Source organism: Neomonachus schauinslandi, chromosome 15 (genome assembly GCF_002201575.2).
Source record: "Neomonachus schauinslandi chromosome 15, ASM220157v2, whole genome shotgun sequence".
Taxonomy (NCBI): Eukaryota; Metazoa; Chordata; class Mammalia; order Carnivora; family Phocidae; genus Neomonachus; species Neomonachus schauinslandi.
The window spans coordinates 38129699-38152088 of record NC_058417.1 but is presented as its reverse complement, the minus strand read 5'-3'; the positions used below and the strand labels follow the sequence as shown (position 1 = coordinate 38152088).

General features: G+C 58.6%; 2 protein-coding genes across 2 annotated transcripts in view; one reads left to right on the top strand and one right to left on the bottom strand.

Moving 5' to 3' along the window:
* PPP1R1B (protein phosphatase 1 regulatory inhibitor subunit 1B) overlaps positions 1-974 on the bottom strand; it is a 7930-nt gene extending 6956 nt beyond the window's left edge. The window contains exon 1 of the mRNA XM_044921665.1: positions 894-974. Within this exon, the coding sequence (XP_044777600.1) occupies positions 894-974 (81 nt within the window). The remainder of the gene's footprint in view (positions 1-893) is intronic.
* A 19774-nt stretch (positions 975-20748) lies between these two features.
* On the top strand, positions 20749-21897 carry NEUROD2 (neuronal differentiation 2). The gene has a single exon (XM_021704440.2). The coding sequence runs from the start codon at positions 20749-20751 to the stop codon at positions 21895-21897; it is 1149 nt and encodes a 382-aa protein (XP_021560115.1).
* Positions 21898-22390: the final 493 nt, after the last annotated feature.

The following is a 22390-nucleotide window of genomic DNA, read 5'->3' as shown; positions in this document are numbered from 1 at the left end:
AATTAGGTCCCCTCCAAGCTCCAGGGAAATGCACAGAGAGAACCAGGTGAATGAAGCTGAAACTGTCACCCGCCCCCCCTGCCAAGCTCTCCAAACTGCCTCCAGACCCAAAGCTGCTTAGACCCAGGACCCAACCTTCCCCCCTCCCCCATGGCCCCCCTATCTCCCCCCAAAATGACTTGGCTCCACTCTCACTGCTCTGCTGGGTGTCAGCTGCAGCTCAGCAACAAGTGAACACTCTACTTGGGGGCGGGGGTGCGGAGCCCTCTTCTCTCCCTCCGTCCACTCCCACCACCTTTGGAGACCTCTCGACCCCCAGGAAGGCTCTCCAGAGAACTCAGTACTCTGTGAAGGGGTCTGTGACGACCGGTCGCCCCCACCCGCATGTTGTGGCTCCGTGTGGGGCCTGGCAGCAGGAGGTCAGAACAAGGCTCTGGCGGCCCGGCCCAGGCACACACGGTGGGACCAGAGAGGGGCAGAGCCTGGGGCCGCGAGCTGGAGGCCGGTTCTGCACAACGGGTCAGTGCACCACCACGTGTCTCACTTCCGACCGGCTCTGGCTGGGGCCAGGGCGCAGCGGTCCCCCTGGCAGCCTCGGTTAGGACACCGTGCAGGGTCCAGAGCACAGTCTCCCGGCCCGGGGTTGGCCCGGACGGCCGGGGCCCCGACGCTCGCCGCCTGGCATTCTGCGGCCCCGGGAAAAAGTTGCCGGAGTCCGCAGCGAACTTCACGCGCTGCCCCGCGCCCCCGCGTGTCCGAGGCGGCCCGAGACGCTCCGTCGCCCCCCCTCCACATACACACCCAGGCCGGTCCGGCCCCGGCAGCGCCCCGCCGCGGGAGGAGCCCCGGGGTGTGTTGGGGGCGCTGCCGGGGGTGGGGCGCGGCCCCCTTACCATCTCCACCTGGCGGGGGTCGAGCTGGCTGGGGGGCGCGGGCACCGAGAACTGGATCTTCTTGCGGTCCTTGGGGTCCATGGCGGGCGGGGTGGCCGGCGGGGCTGGGGGCGCGCGTCTCGGGGTCCGGGGCTGCGGTCCCGGCTCGGCTTCCCGGCGCTGCTCGGGGCGCGGCGGCGAGCGCTGGCTGTGCGCGGCGTGGGGGAGGCGAGCGGCTCACGCTCAGATAAAAATACCGCGCGCCGCGAGGGGAGGGCGCGCGAGCGGGAGGGGGTCGCGCCGGCTCCGAGCGCCCCCGACTCTCGGCTCTCGGGCTCGCCCGCCGCGCCCGCCGCGCCGGTCCCCGGGCGCCTGCAGCCTGGGCTCCCGGCTCGTGGGCTCGGGGTCTCTGTCCCTCTCCCTGAGTCTCGCCTCTCCCTCCTTCCCTCGCTCTCTCCGAGGGTCTCTGTGGGTGTCTCCGCCTTCCTCTCTCTCCCTCCCTTCCTCTCCGTGCGCCTCTATCTCTGCCTTTCTCGATCCCTCCAGGTCTCACCCTCTGGTCCCAGCCTTGGGGTCCCCGGCCCGTCCCCTCGGCCTGGGACTGGCGCCCGGGGGCTGGGTGGGAGGGCCCAGTGGGAAGTGGCCAATGAGCACCGAGAACCGTGTTCTCCCCGGGCCGAGAGGAGGGTGCGGAGTGTGAGCCAGGACCCGGGGAGCGGGCTGGGGGCCCCCCTGCCGTCTCCCGAGAACTTGAAGCTGCATTATTGATGGAGTCCAGCGGGGAGGATAATGGGGGTTGGGGTGGGGAGGCCGGGGCGGGAGGTGTGGGGAGAGAGGGGCAGCGGGGAGACGGGACTCTGGCTTTAACCCCTTCGTGGCCTGGGTCCTTGGAGTTTCACAAGGAGGCCTGGGAGGTCCTCGAGAAACTACCACCAGCGTGTCACGCTGTGAATGGGGGTGTCCTAGAGAGCCAGAGAGTGTGAAAGAGCGGGTGTGTGTGGGAGGACACGTGTCAGTCATCATGGCAGGGAGTGTATGTGAGTGCCAGGGGGCCCTGTGGTGCCCGTAGCTAGGGAGCTTGTGTGTGTGTGTGGGGGGGGTCCGTGTGGCATGAGTGTGTGTGAGTCTATGTGAGTAAGTGTGTCAGAGTGTCAAGGATGCGGGTGTGAGTGGCAGGGTGTGGGAAGGCTGTGTGCTGGGGGAGGGTGTGGGTGTGGGGGAGGATGTCAGAGGCTGTCAAGGTGATGGGCTGGCGTGTGGCAGCTTGGGGGGGCGGGGTGGAGGGGCTGTATCCACAGCTCTAGCCTGTGCAGAAGAGGTGGATGAGGTTGTGATCCTGGGGGGCAGGGGGGGATGTGTCCCTGCCCTGATGTACCCTGGGTTCATGTGTCTCCTGTCTTTTCTCCCCAGATCTAAAGCAGGGGGGAGCCAGAGCCGGTCCAGGGGGCAGAGTCGGGGGGCTCCTTGTACCAGCACACGTGCCATCACGTGTGTGAGTTTGGTGCATTCGGGAACAGAGCTGGGGGGAGAGGTGCATGTGCTCATTTCGGAGGTGTGAGCCTCTCTCCCTTTGCCGAGGTGTTGGTGTGTGTCTCCGGAGGGGAAAAGGGAGGAGCTGGTCCTGTGGGTTAGGGTGTCCCTGTTTATCTGTCCAGGCCCTGGGTATCTCTGCAGGCCTATGGGAGAGCACCAGAATGCTTTTCCGTAGCATTGAGAGGGTGCATGTGTAGACGAATACATAAAAATGCGTCTTCCTGGGGTTCTGTTTGTATTGGCTGTCCTCTCTCCTGGTCATGCTCAGACCTGGAACAGCCAGGAGCACTCCCCCTGCCCCACCCCCTCCTGCAACTTTTCCACTCCTAGCCCCAGCATGCTGGGTCCTTGGCAGAAGGGAGCAAGAGACCAGAGGAGTGTTGTGAAAACGGGGTCAAGGACACGGTGTTGCACCCCAGAGTCACCCAGAGGGTGGCAGGAGAGCAGAGCTTTGCTTACAGGAGCTGGGAATCCTGGCCACTCAGCTCCACTACCCCCCAACCCCAGGCCTGGTTCAAATCCCACTGTGTTTGTTGACTTATATACTTGTCAGGGAAACGGCCAGATGCTGGGTCGTGACCCAGGGGTGTGGGCATCTCTGGCAGCCCCTGGCTTGGCCTAGACCCCTCTTCCAGGTGCAGTGTGCTGGGGAGTGGCAAAGAGCAGTTTGGCAGTGCCTTGAGAGGGTAAATAAGGAGGTCCTGAAAGTCAGAGGGGCACAGGAAGGGCATGTATACCTGAGTGGCCACTGGGCCAAGGTGAGGGTGAGGCGCCTGTGGCTTCCAGGGCTGGAGAAGTAGGAAAGTCCTGGAGCAGGGCGAAGGGGGACAGAGGACAGCTGGGTGGGTGACAAGAGGACAGGGACAGGGAGGCATCACTACCAGTCACACCTCAGAGCCCATCAGAGTGAGAAAGCCTCGGGGACCATGGCGGCTAGGCTCATTTGACCAGGGAGGACTCATCTATGGAGGTTCTGCCAAAAGGATTGGTGCTCTGGGAGGCCATGAGGGAAAAATTCCCCTGACCCAGCCTGGGGCAGCTGGGAAGGTAGACTCCCCCTCTGAGCTATGCCTGGAAGATGGGCTCTTTGGGGTGGAGGGGAGGGTTTTTACCCTCTTCCCCCAGCCTTCGCCCAGGCCCCCACAGCTCTGGCTGCAAAACCTGGGCCACAGGGGTGGGGAAGCCTGGCTGACAAAGGAACAGGCACAGGGACAGACAGGAAGGGGGAGGAAGGGAAGAAGGATGACAGAGACAGGAGGTGAGAGAGAGAAGGTGGGGAGGCAGGACAAAGTGAAAAGAGAGAAAACACATGTGAGAGATGGAGAGACAAAGGGAGAAAGAAAGCCTCACCATGGAGAGAAGCAGGAGACAGAGATGGAAAGAGAGTAAAAATAGCTCAGCATTAAGATAATTGCAGCTCACAGTTCTGCCCTCTGTTAGGAATTAAATGAGGTTTTATTACTTTGATTTTTCTCTCCTGGATCCTACGCGACTTCTCAAGAACTTGGGGAAAAGTTTTTCAGGTGGGCGGCCAGGTGGCGGGGGCTGCGTGGGTGAAGGAGGAGGAAGGGAACAGGACTTCTGGGAGCTGGGGGGATGCGGTCAGGGGCAAGGGGTGGGGTGGGACTTGTGAGGGTGGGGGAGCCCTCGCGGGAGCTGGGAGATGTGGCCAGGGTCAGGCACATGGGGGCGGGGGACTAAGAAGCAAGGGGCCAGGGTGACCTCCATTCTCTTTGACTTAGAATTAATCATATGCAAATGAGATGTAAAAATAATGTGCCACTCCTCAGTTATTATTCTTGAGTTAGAAGCACAGGCGGTTGGGTCCAAGAAACAAAATCAAGACCTTGTTTGACTTAACTCTGATTGAACTGTGGGTCTTTCTGCTTGGACAGACAGAAATAAGAATTGTAGTGTGTCCATTAATGTGTCATAGGTCTCAACACACTATTCTGAGACATGTCCTTCTCACCGTTTCTCTTCCCATCATTACCTGCTTGCTGCCACACGGCCCAGCGTTCAGGAGACACTACATTCACCTTCTCTGGAAGGTGAATCTGGAAGGGAGGTGTGAGGCCTTTGCCTTCCTTCTGGGAGTTGGGGAGAGTGGAAGTTCGAGAATATTCCCTCCCTTCCCCCAAGCAAGATACGGTCAGGTGGACAGAACATACACTGAGGAGTTGGACAGACCTGGGTAGGAAATTTGGATCTATAATTTACTGTGTGATCTTAGATAAAATCTTACCCTCTCTTTGCCTCAGTTTCCTCGTATTTCAAAGCCCACCTCACATGGTAGCTGGGACGATTCAATAGGATAAAGCGAGTAAAGCCCCCAGCCCAGTGCTGTACTCCTGGTAGGTGTGCAGTCAAGTCTAGCTTCCCTGGAGTTCAGGGGTGCGGTTACGGGGAAGGCCAGCAGGTGGCGGAGTCGGCCAGGGTTTGGGCGGCTGAGCGGCTGGTACTGCCGGTCTGTAGTTGGGCATCATACCCGTGACCTTGGCACCACGGAGCTGAGCAGAGCTGGCCGGGTTGGCACGTGGCAGCTGGAAGGGAGGCCCCGGAAGCCCTGGGAAGCAACCTTAGAGAAGCCGGGGAGCACTAGCTGGGCACACCTGGGCATCTTTCCCTGCCGAAGCTGTTGGTGGGGAGAGGGAGAGGGAGGAGGGGCGAATTCCAAGGCCCGCCTCTGGGGAAACCCGTGGACAAGAAGAGGAGAGGACAAGGGCACTCTCAGCCAGGAAACAGTGGTATCAGGACAGATGGGCCGTCATCTGAAACATTCATTCGACATATTCATTCATTCGTTCATTTATTCATCCATCACCCATCCCTTTGCCTACCGAATTGGGTGCTTTTTAAAAAATCAACCTTATTGGGGGGCGCCTGGGTGGTTCAGTCGGTTAAGTGTCTGCCTTTGGCTCAAGTCATGATCTGAGAGTCCTGGGATGGAGTCCCACATCGGGCTCCCTGCTCAGCGGGGAGCCTGCTTCTCCCTCTGCCCACCCCCGCCCCTGCTCGTGCTCTCTCTCTCTCAGATAGATAAATCTTTTTTAAAAAATCAACTTTAGGGCGCCTGGGTGGCTCAGTTGGTTGAGCGACTGCCTTCAGCTCAGGTCATGATCCTGGAGTCCCGCGATCGAGTCCCACATCGGGCTCCCTGTTCAGCAGGGAGTCTGCTTCTCCCTCTGACTCTCCCCCCTCTCATGTGCTCTCTCTCTCATTCTGTCTCTCAAATAAATAAATAAAATCTTTAAAAAAATCAACTTTATTGAATCAGAGTTTTTTATACAATAAAATGTACCATTTCAAAATATACATTTAGGGGCTCCTGGGTGGTACAGTCGGTTAAGTCTTGGACTTTTGGTTTCAGCTCAGGTCGAGATCTCAGGTTGTGGGATGGAGCCTTGCTTCTGGCCCCACGCTCATTGCAGAGTCTGCTTGAGTTTCTCTCTCCCTCTCTCTCTGCCCCCCCCCATCAAATATATATATTTCTTTCCTTCTTTTCTTGTCTTTTCTTTCCTTTTTTTTTTTAAGATTTTATTTATTTATTTGACAGAGAGAGACACAGTGAGAGAGGAAACACGAGCAGGGGGAGTGGGAGAGGGAGAAGCAGGCTTCCTGCTGAGCAGGGAGCCCCATGTGGGGCTCGATCCCAGGACCGTGGGATCATGACCTGAACCAAAGGTGGACGCTTAACGACTGAGCCACCCAGGCACCCCTCCTTTTTTTTTTTCTTTTCTTAAGTAAGTTCCACTCCCAGCGCACAGCCCAATTTAGGGCTTGAACCAGGACCCTGAGATAAGACCTGAGGTCATATCAAGAGTCGGTCACCTAACCGACTGAACCACCCAGGTGCCCCCAAGATATGCATTTCTGTGAGTTTTTGAGAATTTTAAACAACATATGAGTATACCACAACACAGATATAAAACATTTTCATCACCCCAAAACGTTCTCTTTTGCCCATCCAAGTCAACCTTCCCTCCCTGTTCAGTGGGTGTATCATAACTCAACACACTGTTTTGAGAAGTGTCCTTCCCACCATTTGTCTTTGCACCATCACCTGCCTGCCAGAGGGCCCAGTATACAGGAGGTGCTACAGGCCGAGAGGGATGGACTGAGGAATGAATGGATGGATGAATACGCAAGTCATAGAAATTGTCAACGGGTGACATATATGGAGCATTTACTCTGTGTTGGGCCCTGAGCTAGGCCTTTTATATGTATGATCTCATTTAAGCCTCATTAGTATCATTCCATTTTACAGATTAGGCAAATGACCCTTTTGCCCAGAGGGTTCACTGGGTTCACAAGAAAACAGTCTGATTCCAGAGCTCTCACTCTTTACGGCTGCCTTTAATACATTCAAGATGGGTGAGTAGAAGATTGCTTGCATGCACTGGACCAGGCTTCTCTGTTGCTCCGCCTTGGACGGGGTTTCTCTCCAGCCCAGTTGGGACCCACACAGGGGGACCAGAGAGGGCTGGGGAGCAGAAATCCATGTGTGGAGGCTGCCCTCTGGTGGCAGACATGAGTACAGCGGCGTCTCTGCCCTCGGGCGCCCTCAGGTAGGATGTTGTTGAAAAGAGTGAGCAAGCAGGCAGCCCACAGTGGGGGCAGCCTCAGCCCCGGGCACCTGGAGACCCCCTGCTCTGGCCACTGCCTGGTGCCCCCCGAGGTGCCAGCTGAGGCTGCTCTCGAAGATTGCCAGCTGCCGGAACCCGCCGCCTCCTACCCCCTCCACCAGCCCTCACACACACTCCGATCCCGGTCCAGTCGGCTGCTTCCATTCCCTGAAGAAGAGGCCCTAAAGTTAAAACAGCTGTTAATTTATAAACCAATTTTTCCGTGACTGCTTAATAAATCGCCAGCAGCTGCTCTGCCCCCTCCTCCTGCCCAGGCACCCGGCCCTGAGGGCTGCGTGGAGAAGCTCAGAGCCTCCTGCCTCTTCCCCTCAACTCCCCAACTTGTGCCCCATTCTCCCCGGAACTGAGCGTGTAGGGGGGGAACCCTGATGAACCCAGCTTCTCTGGGCTTTGGTGGAGTAGAAGGGAGAGGATGGATTTCCTTTCTTTCCTTTGGGCTGCAGCCCAAAGGCCATCCCTCCCAATGCCCTACACCCTCCTCCCCCGGGACTCCCAGGCTCAGAAGGTAGGTGTCAAAGGTTTTCTTAGGGCTTGGGAGTGAGGGTGTCCAGATTCCCTAAGGGAGTTCCCCTGAGACACTGGGAGGGAAAAGGACCCTGGGCTGCTCCCTGAGAGCTGGAACTTCAATTCCCTGGATCTGGGTGGTCCGCCTGACCTGCAGCGAACTGACTCCCTGACCCTGCTGTTCTGTCAAGGGAGGGCTGATAGGGGAATGCTGGGATAGCCTCCCACTCTGGGGGGATGCCCATCCCCAGGATAATGAGAAGAGGGATCTGGGCGTCCTGAGCATTCACCTTACCCAACTTGTACTAGCATGTAAAGGGCACCATGAAAATCCACATGGGGTGGAGGGCTGTGTGAATGATAGGCGGGAGGCATGTTCTTTATCTTTGCATCTGCCAGTTCCAAATGCACCCCCCCCCCCAAAAGCCTGCTGCTACTGTGATCCCTGACTCCACTGGGCAAGGGGGTCAATCTGGCCATGCCCCTGTAGCCACAGGAGCTCAGCAGGGAAGGGGGAGCAGGGTGGTAGAGCCTACCAAGTTGGGAGTTTCAAATCCTACTCTCCCGCTTACTAGCTGTGTGACCTTGAGCAAGTAACTTAACCTCTCTTTTCTTCCTCCCTGTCTCCATTGATAAAATAGGAATACTGATTATAGAATTGTGAAAATTAAACAAGTTGATGCACATCAAGTGCCTGGCACATAGTAAGCTCGTACAGAGTGATAGTGCTATATCTCCACCCCCCTGCTGGAAAGAGCAGAGACTGGATTTCTTTGGTCCCCTCAAGTAGCAAATCTTGGAGTGGAGGTGTTCGGGAGATTTCCAGAAGAAGGGGTGGGGGCAGGTAGGTGGGGTGGGGCCAAAATTAGGAAAAACAACAACAACAACAACAATCACCAGGATTCTGGAGTAATATCGTTGTGCCTGGACTTTCTCATTCTGTTCTCCTCCCATCCCTCTAACCCCACCCCCACCCCCTGCCCCTCCAGTAGCCAAGGGCCTTCCGCAGCCTGCTTTTTGGGAAAGAAGGAACAGCCTCCACCCCACTCCAGCTCCAGAGCCCCCACCTCTCCAGAAGAAAGTCCTCCCCACAGTCTAACTGAAATCCCTTCCTTCTCTTGCTCCCTACTCAGCAGGGGCTGCCATGACCCCATCGTGCCTCACCCCCAGTGGGATGGGAGGGGCATCTGAGAGCCTGCTCAACTACTGTCACACAGGCTGGGAGCAAATCTGGCCTTGCTACATCCTCCCTGTGTGGCCAGAGCAACTTAGTCAACCTCTCTGAGCCATAGGTTCCCCAGCTCTGGAATGGGGAAAATCCCAGAACCTACCTTCTGGGTGGTTGTGAGGGCTGGATAGGACATTGCCTGTGAAGTTCTCAGCACAGGGCCTGGCTCTCAGCAGGTGCTGAGGACATGGTAGTAGAGAGAGAGGTGGCAGAGTATGGTGGCAAGAACCCAGATGCCAGAGCTGGACCACCTGCATTCAAATTCCACTTCGCTACTCGCCGCTGAGTGACCTTGGGCAAGTCGCTTGACCTTCCGGTGCCCCTGTTTGTCCATCCATAAGATGGACAGTGTAACAGAACCTATGTCACTGGGTGGTCATGAGACATCTAGAGCTCTCAGAAAGCCTGAATTAATAGCACTGTTAGTTGCTGTTACTATTATTGGCCCCACCAGAGCATTGACCCCCTTTGGGCTTTGCCCCACCGAGGGGCTTGTTGATGGCAGAAGACTGGAAGGTAAGCATGAACCAGACTGGAGACCCTGGTACTGGGGACCGCGGCTCAGGGAAGACCTGCAGCCTCTACTAAAGTGTTCCCTCTTCTGGCATCCTCTGGCCTGGGCACGATCGGGAGGCACAACCCGCTGGCTTCCCGAGTCAATGGTCCTGCAAAGCAGCCAGACCCCTCCCTGTGCCCAGGTTCTGACTACCTCCTGGAAATAAAGCAAGGTCCCCGGGGCCCACTCAAGCTCAGGACGGCTCTGCCAGGGTGCCAGCTGGTGCCCACGGGGCGGGGCAGTAGTTTGATCATGTGGAAAGAGAAAGCTGGAGGCTTTCCTGGGTGGCCCCCTTTGCTGTGTCGCCCCCACCAGAGACGTGGAAAGACTGGGGCCGAGGCCATCCTTGTAGCTCCCTTCCCCTGGGGACAGGCAAGGGGTGAGAGCTAACCTTGGCCTTTCCAGTGCCTCAGTTTACTCAGCCGTCCTGAGGATGGTGTCTTCATTTCTGTCTCCCGGGGGCCCCAAAGGCCTTGGCATTGGCCTCTCACAGCTCCTTGCCCTCTTTCCTTTCTTAAAGAAAACTAGCTCAGCCTCCTCTTTCCCGCCCAGATTCTCTCCTTTGAAGCCACCGGGGAGGACACTTAGCCCCGGAGGGGAGGGGAAAAGCCAACCCCAAGCTGGAGACCGCCAGTGCAGGGCGTGGGCTGCATCTCCAAGACCGCCCTGGGCACCAGCGCCGCCCGGGTCGCCCCGCGCTCCCCGCCCCTGCCCCTTCCCGCCGCCACTGGCCCTTTAAGAGCCTCTCCGCGCGCTGCCGTCCCGGATCAGCCAGAGAGACCATTAAAATTTTATGCAGAATGAAAATGGGCCAGGTCTCCAGCTTCCTCGCTCCCATCCAATGATTTATTACTCGCAAATACCACAGAACTAATTAGTATAGTAATTAATTAATACGCATTTGCATATTTGCATGTGCAATTAGTGCAGTGGAGTGATTACTGGGAGAATGAGGGGCCCCGGATTGTCAGATGTGAGGGGGAAGTGGCCTGGAAAAGAGTTAGTGGGAATGAACTTTGTAGGGAGCGCGAAGGCGGGGGGGGAGGGGGAGACGGGCGGGGGCGGGGGGCGCCGGGGCGCAGGGGCGCCTCGCTGGGGCGCAGAGCCGCGGCGCAGGGGAGCGCCAGGCCTGGGTCCGCCCGCGGCCGCAGGACGCTGGTCGGGGGTCGCGACCCGGGCGCCCCCGCCCCGCCCGCGGCCGCGCCCCGCCCCCGCCGCGTGGCACAGCTCCAAGCGCGCGCCTGATTGTTATGCATTGTGTTTCTTGTTGCGAGCGGAGCCGGGCGGAATGGGGCTGGCACAAGCTGTTTCCCTGCCACGCGGCGGTGGCACCTTAAAGGGGCAGCGTCCTCTTCCCGCAGCCGCCGCCCTCGCCGACCCCACCTGCTAGCCGCCCGCTGGACCCCCTTCCGGGAGGTCAGCGGCGGCCGGAGCCGGGCCGAGGACGAGAGGGCGCGCGCGGGGCCGCTCAGGAGGTGGCGCATCCCCGGGCGGGGGCGGGGGGGGGGGCGCGGGGCACGTGCCGAGGGAGCCTGGCGGGCAGGAAGTCAGGCTGCGAGCGGGGATTGGGCGGCTGGGGCGCGCCGGGCCCTGTGCCAGGCGCCGGGCGGGGGCGGTGAAGCGAGAACGGGGAGAAAGCCAGGAGGAGAAGGACAAGGAGGAGAAGGAGCGAGTGGCAGGGTCCCTCTGGGTGCCAGGGGCTTCCTCATAGGATGCCGCTTCGCTTCTCATCTCACACAGATTCTGTGAGGTAGGGCTCCTTATTCCCATTTCACAGACGGGAACAGAAAGGTGTGACAGGCGGCCTCTGATCAGGAGTAAAGCTGATCCAGCTGGTCCGTCCATCCCCACGTGCGCGACGTGGTGCCAAGGGCCAGAAGAGGAAGTGACAGGACATCAGGGAGGGCTTCCTGGTGGAAGAAGCCCCTCACTGAACCTGCAAGGGCAAGGAGGGCAGCTCCTGAAAGAGCTGGGGGAAGAGGGAAGCATGTTTAATGTGACGGCCTCTCCCTGTGTAGGGGAGGAGCCCCCACCCACCCGTGAGCAGACCTGTGGAGACTGTCACTTGTGACTGGGGCCTGGACGAAGGGCAAACCCTGGGCACCCTCTCTTCCCAGGGCACCCTTCTTTTCCCTCTATCACAGGGGCTGCTGGTCCCACAGCGTGGCGAGAGTGGGACTTTCAGAGAAAGCTGGACAGTCTGTAAGTGAAAGAGAGCTCGGACCAAGAGTCCGAGCTTGGTTCAGATCCCGCGTCTGCAATGTCCTAGCTGTGTGATGTTGGCACGGCAACCTCGACCCCAACCTCTCTGTGCTTCAGCGTTCTTGTCTTTAAGTGGGGTTAATAGTAATCCTGCCTCTGAGGTCCGGGGGAGAATGAAGTAAGATAATGCACGGGAAGCCCTCAGCATTGTCACTACGTTATTCTGGTTTACATATTACATTTTTATAGAGGGCTCTGAGGCCCCAGCGACAGGAGGACCCCAAAGCAGGAATTGGGGTCCTAGTTTCTAGCTCCAGCTATGTCACTCATTTATTGTGTGACATCAGGCAAGTTACTCTTCCTGTCTGTGCTGTGGTTTCCTTATCTGTCAAATGGGCGTCGGTCCATGAGGCTCCTCCCCCTAGACTCCTCCCTTCCCTCCCTGTGCCCACCCTACAGGGTAGTGAAGTAGGAAAGCAGTGGCTAAGTCTCATTCACACTGTCCTGGGCTCCACTGTCCCAGGAGCTGAGCCAGGAGGTATCTGGTTAAATAGAAACCTCCTGGCCATTTCCTCCCCCCACCATGGCCTCTTGGGGCTGTCCTCCTGTGAGCACCAGCATTGCTGCAGGTGGGAGTCCCCTGTGCCCAAGGCCAGCCTCTGGTGCCCCATCCACCCATGCTGGGCTCAAGAGAGGCATCAGAGAACTGTCCAGTATCAGGTCCCCAAAAGTCTGCAGCCCAGATGTCTGGCTCTGATTTCCGGGGGGGGGGGTAGGAAATGCCCAAGTCGCAAGGAAGTTCTCTGCAGAGCCCACCAGGGGAAAAGAGAGCCCAGGACACACACGCTGTCCTCTGCTCTTAGCAATGCCCTTCACTACCTCATGGGGGCTACCACCCCCAAGTGCGCTTCATAAGTGGCTGTCTTTTCCGTCCTCCCGTTAGTCCTGAGGGAGGTAAGCAAGTGGGGAGATGGCACTAGTCCCATTTTACAGATGAGGAAGCAGAGGGTTGTGGGATCTGACCAAGGTCAAGACCCTGCTAAGACAGGTGCTCTTTTGGCCACCTTGAACTCCCTCTTCGTCTAACTGCCTTCCTGTGTGGACCCTTGGAACAGCAGGGGCAGGATGTCCTGACCACTCACTTGGAACACTGAGGACCAGAGCTCCAGGAACAAAGATTTTAAAAACTAAAGCTGACCAGGGGCTTGGGGCAGAATCAGCCGGATCTGGACAGGGCCGGGGGCTGAGGCAGCATTTTCATACCTGTTAGCCTTTGACACGGTAGTCCTGACAGGCTGGTTTTATTGTAATTATCATGCCCATTTTACAGAGAGGAAGACTGACATGGCCTGTCAATTCCAGGGTTGGTGGGGAGGCTGAGGGCAAAGGAGGGAGGGTTTCAGGAGGGGCTTCCTGTGGGTGGGTGTTCTGCCCTCCTGCAGCCTTCAGTTCCTAGGCTGCCACTGACACCTGGTCTAACAGTGGCAGCCAGGCCTTTGGTGCCCCAACCTATTGAGGATATTCTGCGTGCCAGGCTCTGGGCCCACTTCCTGCCTTTGAGGAACGCGCTGTCAGAGGGGAGAGACCCATAAGGCAAAGGTCAATACCTTTGCCTGGGTAGAAGTGTGCAGAAAGCATTAGAGGAAACTGGGTAGGGGCATCTAACCCAGAGAGACTTCCTGAAGGAAGTGATGCTTAGGCTTAAAAGGCGAGGAAAGGGGAGAGGGCGCTGCAGACCAAAGAAACAACAGGGACAAAGACTCACAGGCAGGAGGCTTGTGAAAGCAGAAGCAGCTTTGAGCCGCTGAGGGGCAGGGTTCAAGGCAGGGACAGTGTCGGTGAGAATTGGGCAGCAGCCTGGTCAGGAGTATCCCTAAGGAGTGTGGCCTGCTCCTAGGGGTTATGGGAAGCCAATGAAGATGCCTGCATACCACGTGTCAGGCAGGATGGGCAGGATGGGTAGCCTTGGTCCTGTGCGGGAAGCCTGAGGACCAAGACCCCGTGGGCAGTAGGGGCTTCACGGGGGGAGGAGAGCCTGCACAGGGCCCATAAGACAGAAGGCGTCTGAGATATTGGGGGCGGTGGCTTTGGAGAGTAGCATCAGCAAAGAGGAAAAGGCAGTGGGAGTGGAACTCAGCTTTGTCCCTGGACCTCAGCTCCCTGCCCCCCTCTGGGGAGTTGCATTTACCCATGCAGGGATGCAGGTGGGGGGGGGAGAAGGGGAGGGGCTCTGAGGCTGCTGAGAGGTGTGAGGCCAGAGCAGGGGATCTGTAGCTGGGAAGGGACCACTCTGGGGTGGGGGTGGGGCCGCTGTGGGGCCTCTGTGACCTCATTACCAGAGCTTGGTGCCCAGTGAATGGGAGCCAACCACTCCCAGGCTCAGCCTCACCTCCCCCATGCCCTCTCTCTGAGGTCCACTTTGGGGGGGTTCTCTGTGACCCCCCATCTCAAGTCCAGCTCCCCAGACTGAAATTTGGGCAAAAAGCTGGAGGAGACGCCTGGGAGTTCTGAGCTTCACCAGGGACCCTGGGCCTTACTGCTTCCGGAGATTCTCTGGAGAAAGGCTCCAGTACCCCCAAACTCTCTCAGCCAGGCATTAACACAACAAGCATTTATTGAGCACCAAGTCAGTACAACCTGTGCGAAGCACTAGACTACTGAGATCTAAAGCAAGTAGCTCCCACAGTCAAGTCAGGGAGACATGGGTAAATGGATCCTCCTAACAGGGGGTGTAAGGATTGAAGCTGCCCTGCCTGGGGAGTTTCTGGGAAGGCTCCCAGGAGGAGGTGTCCATCCAGGAACCATCCTTGTGAGGAGTGAGGATAAGTTTGATGAAAGGGAGACTCAGAGACCAGTGCCCATCAGGGAAGCAGCTCTTAAAAGAACAGGGCTCAGAAGCCAGAAGTCAAAGGTTATGGGGCAAAGGCCACTCTACTCTTGGAGCGAGGGAACAATCCTGAGGGGGCTGGTTTTTCAGGAGGATGAGACGGCTCCCCACCCCCATCGCCCTTTGTCCCGGGTCGGAGGCAGGGTGAGGAGGGAGAAGGGTGCAGCAGGGTTCTGCCCCAGGACTCTCAGCATCATGCCTGGCCCCATGGGTGTGTGCCCACCCAGCTTCAGGTGGGGTCTAGGCCCCGAATGGGAGGCCAGGGTGAGGGCAAAGGAGAATCTGGTAGGGAGCTAGAGGTCAGGACAGGAGGTCAGCACGGAGGAGGGGGGCTACACCTCCCTGGTCCTCCCCTCCCCCTCCCCCGTGGCACCACAAGGCACGCAGCCGCATCTCACCCGTGCCAGCCCTCACCTCCCGGCAACGTCGCATTCTCAGCCACGCCATCTGGCGTGCCCGCCGCTCCCCAGAACACTGCGGCGGGCGGGGGAGGGGGCAGCGGGGCAGGTGCCCACCCCAGAGCCAGGAAGAAGCGGCAGGTCCCCCTCCCCCCAAAGCCCTTTTGGACTTGAGGTGGGGTAGGGAGCTGGGGAAGGGGGTGGCAGGTGCTCTTATGCTTCAGGAGGAAGCTTCAAGCATCCTGAACGGATGGAACGGGCACTGTCTGGGCAGTGCCAGCCTGCCCCCTCCCCTCCTCCTCCCCCCACAGCACAGCTCATGCCAGCAGACCCGGGCCCTCAGAGGATCTCTAAATTCCTGCTCTTCCCCTCAAATCAGAGGTGGGGGTGAGGAGAATGGGCTGCCCCCTCCTCACCGTGCACCCACCCTCATTCTTCACCTGCCTGCCCACTTTAGCGGGGGGGGGGGGAGGCCCTAGGACATGGCTTTAGATGGCCTCGGCCAGAGAAGGGACACCTGGGTTCTAATGCACCTGCTCCTCATGGCTTGGCACTTTGGTGGGAAATCAAGTCTCCTCCAGCACGCTTGCCCCCACCAGTCTTATTTGGGGCATGGTGGTGGTGGTGGTGGCGGCGGCTGGCTGGCTAGGTGTCCTTCGGGGTGACAGAATGGAGTGGAGCCTTTACAGATCTGTGTGTATGTCTTTACCTTGGTGGAGCAGGGGGTGTAATGAGAGCAGCTTTACAGAACCTTCATCCTGTCCCCTGAGCAAGATTCCCCTAGACTGCTCAGGAATGACCCGTCCCCTCCCTCTCTCTCTCTCTGCCTGCCTCCCCCCTGCCCCCCATCAGGACCTAAGTCTGCACAAAATGGCCGCCACCCCTCTGAGGCAGCCATTTTAGGTGCCCAGACTGTGGCCTCCCTTGGGATGGGGCTATGTCTCCATGGGAACCTCAGACCCCCGCTCCCAGCTCCCTCCATGGGGGTGGGCAGTAGAAAGGGAGTCTTACAGGCCTGGCTGAGGTACCCTTCACTCCCCTTTCCCTCTCAGAGACCCAGAGGGGACTAGGCCCCTCACCAACTCCCTTCCCCCAATGCCAGGGGGAGGAACAGATGGCATCTCTGGGTGTCCTTCTCCTTCCGTCTCCTTCCTTCCATTTCTGGCTCTTTCTGTCTCTCCGTCACTGCATCTCCGCATCTCTGGGTGAACAGAGAGGAGCACGCGTGTCCCTGTATGTTCATACTTGTTCGTGTGGATGTGGACACGTGTGTGTGGTACCTCTTCCAAGCCTGTGTCTGAGGCTGGCCCATCCCACACCTCCCTCTGTTCCAATTTTCCCCTGTTTTTTATTGTATCTTCTAAAAAAAAAGTTGAAACGTGTCGAGTGAGAAAAACTTGTTCCATTTTTCTGAAGGAAGAAAAGACAGGGGCAGGAAACAGACCTAGAGGGATGAAGCTGCCCATACCCTCCAGCATGCCCACCCCCACCCCCAGGCCTCCTCTTGTGGGGGATTGAGAGGACCTTCTCAGACCCAGAGAGCTGAGGTCATTCTTTTTTTTTTTTTTAAAGATTTTATTTATTTATTTGAGAGAGAGAGAGAATGAGAGACAGAGAGCATGAGAGGGAGGAGGGTCAGAGGGAGAAGCAGACTCCCCGCCGAGCAGGGAGACCGATGCGGGACTCGATCCCGGGACTCGATCCCGGGACTCCAGGATCATGACCTGAGCCGAAGGCAGTCGCTTAACCAACTGAGCCACCCAGGCGCCCGAGCTGAGGTCATTCTTAACAGGAGACCGGGAGAGATGGAGAGACTTCCCAAGGGCCCCCTTATCCCGAACAAGGTATTTCTTCCTGCCCTGAGCAGAAAGCAAAGCTGGTAGGGGTCTATGAGACCCCTGGTAGCTTAACCCATCCCTCAGAGGAGAAGGCAGGGGGTGTCTCTCTCCCCCAAGGAAGTATTCATTCTCTTACGCATCCATTCATTCACCCACTAATTCAACAAAAACTCAATTCCTATATAGACAAAGCATTCTGCATGTGTGTGTGGGTATGTGCAAGAAATTAATATGGTAGAGCATGTTACAGTTTATAAGAGGCTTTAATAAAAATCAGAGATGGCACTTATTGAATACTCACCATATCACTGGCCCTGTGCTACCTCATTATAGGTATTATCTCATTTAGTACCAACAGCAGCTCTATGAGGTGTAGTATAATTATCCCCATTTTACAGATGGGGAAATCAAGACTGAGAGACAGTATGCAACCTGCTCAAGGTAGTTAGCATTCTTTGACGCTAGTAAGTGGGGTTGGGGAGAAATCAGAGCCCAAAGCATGTGAATGTAACCAAAATATCATATGGCTGGGAGCCTTGAGGGGAAGAACCCCATGTCAGGATTGAAGACCCCACCCTCAGTAAAGGGACAGTAAAGCTTTTGAGGCTGTGCTCAAATTTGGAGAGGGGCTGGATGGCATTCCTGAGTCTCGGCCCACCTGAGGCCTATCCCTTTGCCTCTCCCTCTGGCCATGCCCAGAGCGCCCTAGACCATCTGCCATAGGTAGGATTCTACCTTCCCAGACCTAAGATCCACGCATGAATGGTGGAGAACTTAGCATTGGCTTCTCATCCTTGGAGACCACTGAGGCACATTATGGGTTTGTGGAAGGAGCACTTGGCTGGGAGTCAAGCACCTAGGTTTTAGGTCTGGTTCTGCTCTCCATTTGTGTGTTCCTGGGCAAGACAGTCCCCCTCTATGGGTCTCAGGGGAAAAAAAACGAATTGGGGCTATTCATTCTGAGGCTCCTTTTAGTTCCTGGTCAACTATCCCTGAGAGCTTCAGACAGCACCAGCCCCTCTTCTCCAAGGCCTCCTTAGCCATGGTATATGCTTCTATCTGAAACCTAATTCATTCTACCAAGGATCCAATCAGTGTCTTACCAGCCCGAGGTTCCCTTTGGAGGCTCCCTGAGGGAGAAAACGGTACCTGCCCAGACTGAGAGCAAAGCCCCTGCCTTGCTCATCATTGTGCCACCACAGTGCTTGGCACATGGTTGACATCGAAGTGTGTGTGCGGAAGATATAACTGAAGTTGTCTATGTAAGCTGGAGGATGGGAGGGACAGGAAATGTGGATCTGAAACACACAAATGCTGAATCAGGGTGTGTGCAAGGGTCTTTCTCACCGGGTTGTGATTACCTGCTCACACACATGTCTGAGTCAGGATGTCTTTCCACTTTCTGAGCCACAGGGTGAGGCACAGGGGTGTGTGTGTGTGTGTGTGTGTGTGTGTGTGTGTGTGTGTCTAAAGCTACCCCCTCAATTTGTGCCATTTGTATCTGTGTCTGGCCCAGTGAGAGAGTTGAAAGGTGAGCTGTAAGAAAAAAACAGCAATTTCCTACCTTCTTTATCAAGACACCTGTCTGACCCACCTCCCCTTTGTCCCTCTCAAGATTGCTGGAGTTGGCTTCAGTATTTTCAGTATTTTTTGTAGGGGGAGGAGAATGCTGAGTCTTCTCCAGGAACTTCAGGCAATTTCCAGCCCAGCCCCCTCCTCCTCCCTTCAATAAGTCAGAAAGCCAGGAGAGAAAGCCACTGGTGGGATGGTTGCTTGTCTAGCAGGGGAGGAGGTGGCGGGGGTGGGGGGGGGTGATGAGTGAGAGATTTCTGGGTTAGGAATCCGGACTGAGACCCTCTCCCTCACTCCCAATGGTGGGTGCACAGGCTTGTTCCAGAGGCTCTTCTCCACCCCCACCTCAACATGCATATTCCCCCAAACACCCAAGGAAATCTCTCCCATAGGCTGACTCCACAGATACACACACATGTCCCCACAGACACACACACGCCCATACAGAGGCACAGACATCCAGGCAAGTCTTTCCTTTTCTCTGTCTTTTCCTTGGTTTGAATTTCGTTCAGCCACATATGTTGTGTGTGCGTGAGGGTGGGTGGGGGAGGGGCAGACAGGGATGAGGGATGGCATGGTGCCAACATCTACCTATGGGGTTGGGCCAGGGACACCCCCCACGCCCACCCTGGGAGGGGGCCTCAGCTGTCCTTTTGTGGCTGCGGGGATCCTCCTGGGGAGTGGGGGCAAGCGCAGAGGTCCCTTCTCCAGACCTGAGGATTTGGTCTCTGACCCACCTTTGGGGGCCTGCAAGGGAGGAAATGGACAGAGCAGGACCCTGGAGGGAGCATAGAATTGGGGGCCACCACACACCCCCAATTTCCAGGCTTGCCACCCCATTGTTCCCATGTGGGGGGCTCTACATCAGAGGGGGGCAACTCCTCCCACCTCCCTCTCAATCCCTGCTTTCCTTGCGTTGGGCGGGGAGGGGAGGGCGGCAGAGATATTTATTTATTTCCTTTATTTATTTAATTTTTTTTTTTTTTTTTGGAGTAGAGAGTGACAGATGGCGGCGGGTCCCGGGGGAGCCGGCTCTCCCCCAATGCAGACGCATGCCAATCACCGTCTCTCATGTGATAGCTGCTGCCCGTGACGTGCCAAGCCCATATGGCCTGGCATAGAGGCTGGTACCCCGCCTGGTAGAGATGCCACACTCGCTCCGCGGTTCGCATGGCGCTCTGAAGACGCCGGCGCCCGCCGCCTTGAGGAGCCGCTGCCCCCGCTCCCTGAAGATGGGGGAACAATGAAATAAGCGAGAAGATTCCTCTTCTCCCCCCTCTCTCTCTTGCCCCCCTCCCCCCCCTCCCCTCCCCTCTCCCCTTGACTCCTCTCCGAGGTAAGTTGTCCGAGAGGGAGCTGGATCTGACCCGCCGGATGGGGGGGGGGGGGGGGGGGGGGCGGCTGCTTCGGCCGACAAGAGGGTCCCCAAACCCCCTTCCTGGGACGATGCCCCCTCATAGGGTGGGCATCAGAGGTGCCCTGGGTTACCTCTCCCCTAGGGGCTGCAGCTCAGGGGGCTGCGGAGGGAGGCGTCTTTGCCTGCGATGGGTTTGGGGAGAAAAGCAGGATCATGGGGGGGCAGTGAAGAGGCTGAGATGGGGTCCCCCCCATGGTTGTCCCAGAGGAACCTGCGACCTTTCCTCACCACCAAAAAAAAAAAAAAAAAAAAGAAGGAAAAGAAAAGAAAAAAGGAAAAAAAGAAAAGCAAACAAATTTGATTTCTCCCCCACCCATCAACCCCGAAATATAACGAGATCTGAAGAGTCGTGAGGGAGGGAGGCAGTTTGAAGCGGGGAAAGGGGTCCCTGACCGCAGGGGAGACGGACGGGGCTCGCTTCTCTCCGTCTCCTCCCCACGCCCGGGTTCCTCGGTCCTCTCCGCCCGGAGCCGGCTCGGGGAGCTGGGGACGCCACGGCTAGAAGAGACGATCCTCCCGCCTCTGGAATTGGGGCTGCGGGGGTGGGGGCCGAGCCGAGGGCGGCGCGAGGCCAAGTTGCAAATTGGATTAGGGAGCGTGGGGGTGAGAGCCGCGGGAGGGGTGGGGGAGCGGGGCCGAGGGGCCCGGGCGGCCAGAGCCGCCGAGCTGGGCAGCTGTCCCCACCCGCGGCCGCCCAGCCTTCCTCCACCGCCAGGAGAGAACCGGCGTTCAGGGCGAGCGCGCCGCCTCCCCTCGCGAAGATGTCGCTTTCCTAAAGCCCCGACGCGGTCCCTGCCCTGACCCCGAGAAGCCCCGAGCGCGGGCGGCGGCCCCTCATTCAGGCAAGGGGCGGAGCCGGGGCCCAGCGCCGCGGAGAGGGCCTGGGCCGAGATCCCGGGCGGGCCGCCGGGGCAGGGCTGGGCCGGCTCTGGGCGGGGCAGGCGGAGGAGGTGGGCAGCCAGGGCCCCCTGGGCAGGAACCCACACCGGACTCGGGGGTGGAGGCAGGTTGGGGGGGGGGCGGCGTGACCCCAGCGCGCCCCTCACTCTGTGCTATCTGTCTCCCCTTCCCGCCCGCGGGGCGCCCTCAGGCACCATGCTGACCCGCCTGTTCAGCGAGCCCGGTCTCCTCTCGGACGTGCCCAAGTTCGCCAGCTGGGGCGACGGAGACGAGGACGAGCCGAGGAGCGACAAGGGCGACGCGCCGCCGCCGCCGCCGCCGCCTCCGGGGCCCGGGGCTCCGGGGCCCGCCCGGGCTGCCAAGCCAGTCCCTCTCCGTGCAGACGAGGTGCCGGAGGCCGCCCTGGCCGAGGTCAAGGAGGAAGGCGAGCTGGGGGGCGAGGAGGAGGAGGAAGAGGAGGAGGAGGAAGGGCTGGACGAGGCAGAGGGCGAGCGGCCCAAGAAGCGCGGGCCCAAGAAGCGCAAGATGACCAAGGCGCGCCTGGAGCGCTCCAAGCTGCGGCGGCAGAAGGCGAACGCGCGGGAGCGCAACCGCATGCACGACCTGAACGCGGCGCTGGACAACCTGCGGAAGGTGGTGCCCTGCTACTCCAAGACACAGAAGCTGTCCAAGATCGAGACGCTGCGCCTAGCCAAGAACTACATCTGGGCGCTCTCGGAGATCCTGCGCTCCGGCAAGCGGCCCGACCTGGTGTCCTACGTGCAGACGCTGTGCAAGGGTCTGTCGCAGCCCACCACCAACCTGGTGGCCGGCTGCCTGCAGCTCAACTCGCGCAACTTCCTCACGGAGCAGGGCGCCGACGGCACGGGCCGCTTCCACGGCTCGGGTGGCCCGTTCGCCATGCACCCCTACCCGTACCCGTGCTCGCGCCTGGCGGGCGCACAGTGCCAGGCGGCGGGCGGCCTGGGGGGCGGTGCGGCGCACGCCCTGCGGACCCACGGCTACTGCGCCGCCTATGAGACACTGTATGCGGCGGCGGGCGGCGGCGGCGCGAGCCCGGACTATAACAGCTCCGAGTACGAGGGCCCGCTCAGCCCCCCGCTCTGTCTCAATGGCAACTTCTCGCTCAAGCAGGACTCGTCGCCCGACCACGAGAAGAGCTACCACTATTCTATGCACTACTCGGCGCTGCCCGGCTCGCGGCCCACCGGCCACGGGCTGGTCTTCGGCTCGTCGGCTGTGCGCGGGGGCGTCCACTCGGAGAATCTCTTGTCTTACGATATGCACCTTCACCACGACCGGGGCCCCATGTACGAGGAGCTCAATGCGTTTTTCCATAACTGAGACCTCGCGCCTGCCCCTTTCTTTTTCTTTTGCCTTTGCCCGCACCCCTGCTCCCGCCCCCCCCCGCCCGAGCGCAAGGAGACCCCCACCTATCCTGGCGCCGGGCACGGGGAGCTGGCCGCCGGTACTGACCCTCTCTTGGGCAGTGCAGTCCTCTTACCTGTGGGTGGCCCATCCCAGGGGCCTCGCTTCCCCCAGGGTTCGCCTTCTCTCTCCCCAAGGGGTTTTCTCCTCTTTCCCAGGGGTGGTTCTCCAGGGACCCCTCTTAGGGCACTCCCTGGAGACCACCCCCATTTCCCAATCCCTACACTTAGGTTTCCTCCTCCCCTTCCCCCCTGCAGGCCCAAAGGCCTTGGCAAGGGGGCAGCTGAGCTGTGGGATACTGTTTTCCCTCTATTGTTGTCGTTGTTGTTATTATTATTATTATTATTATTATAACAGACACCGAGCTGCCGAGGCAGAAAGGAGCCGGGCGCCCCCTCTTTCTTGAAGA

What these genes read in the sequence shown, in the direction of transcription:
- NEUROD2 (XM_021704440.2), top strand. Translation starts at nt 20,749, where the DNA reads ATGCTGACCCGCCTGTTCAGCGAGCCCGGTCTCCTCTCGGACGTGCCC.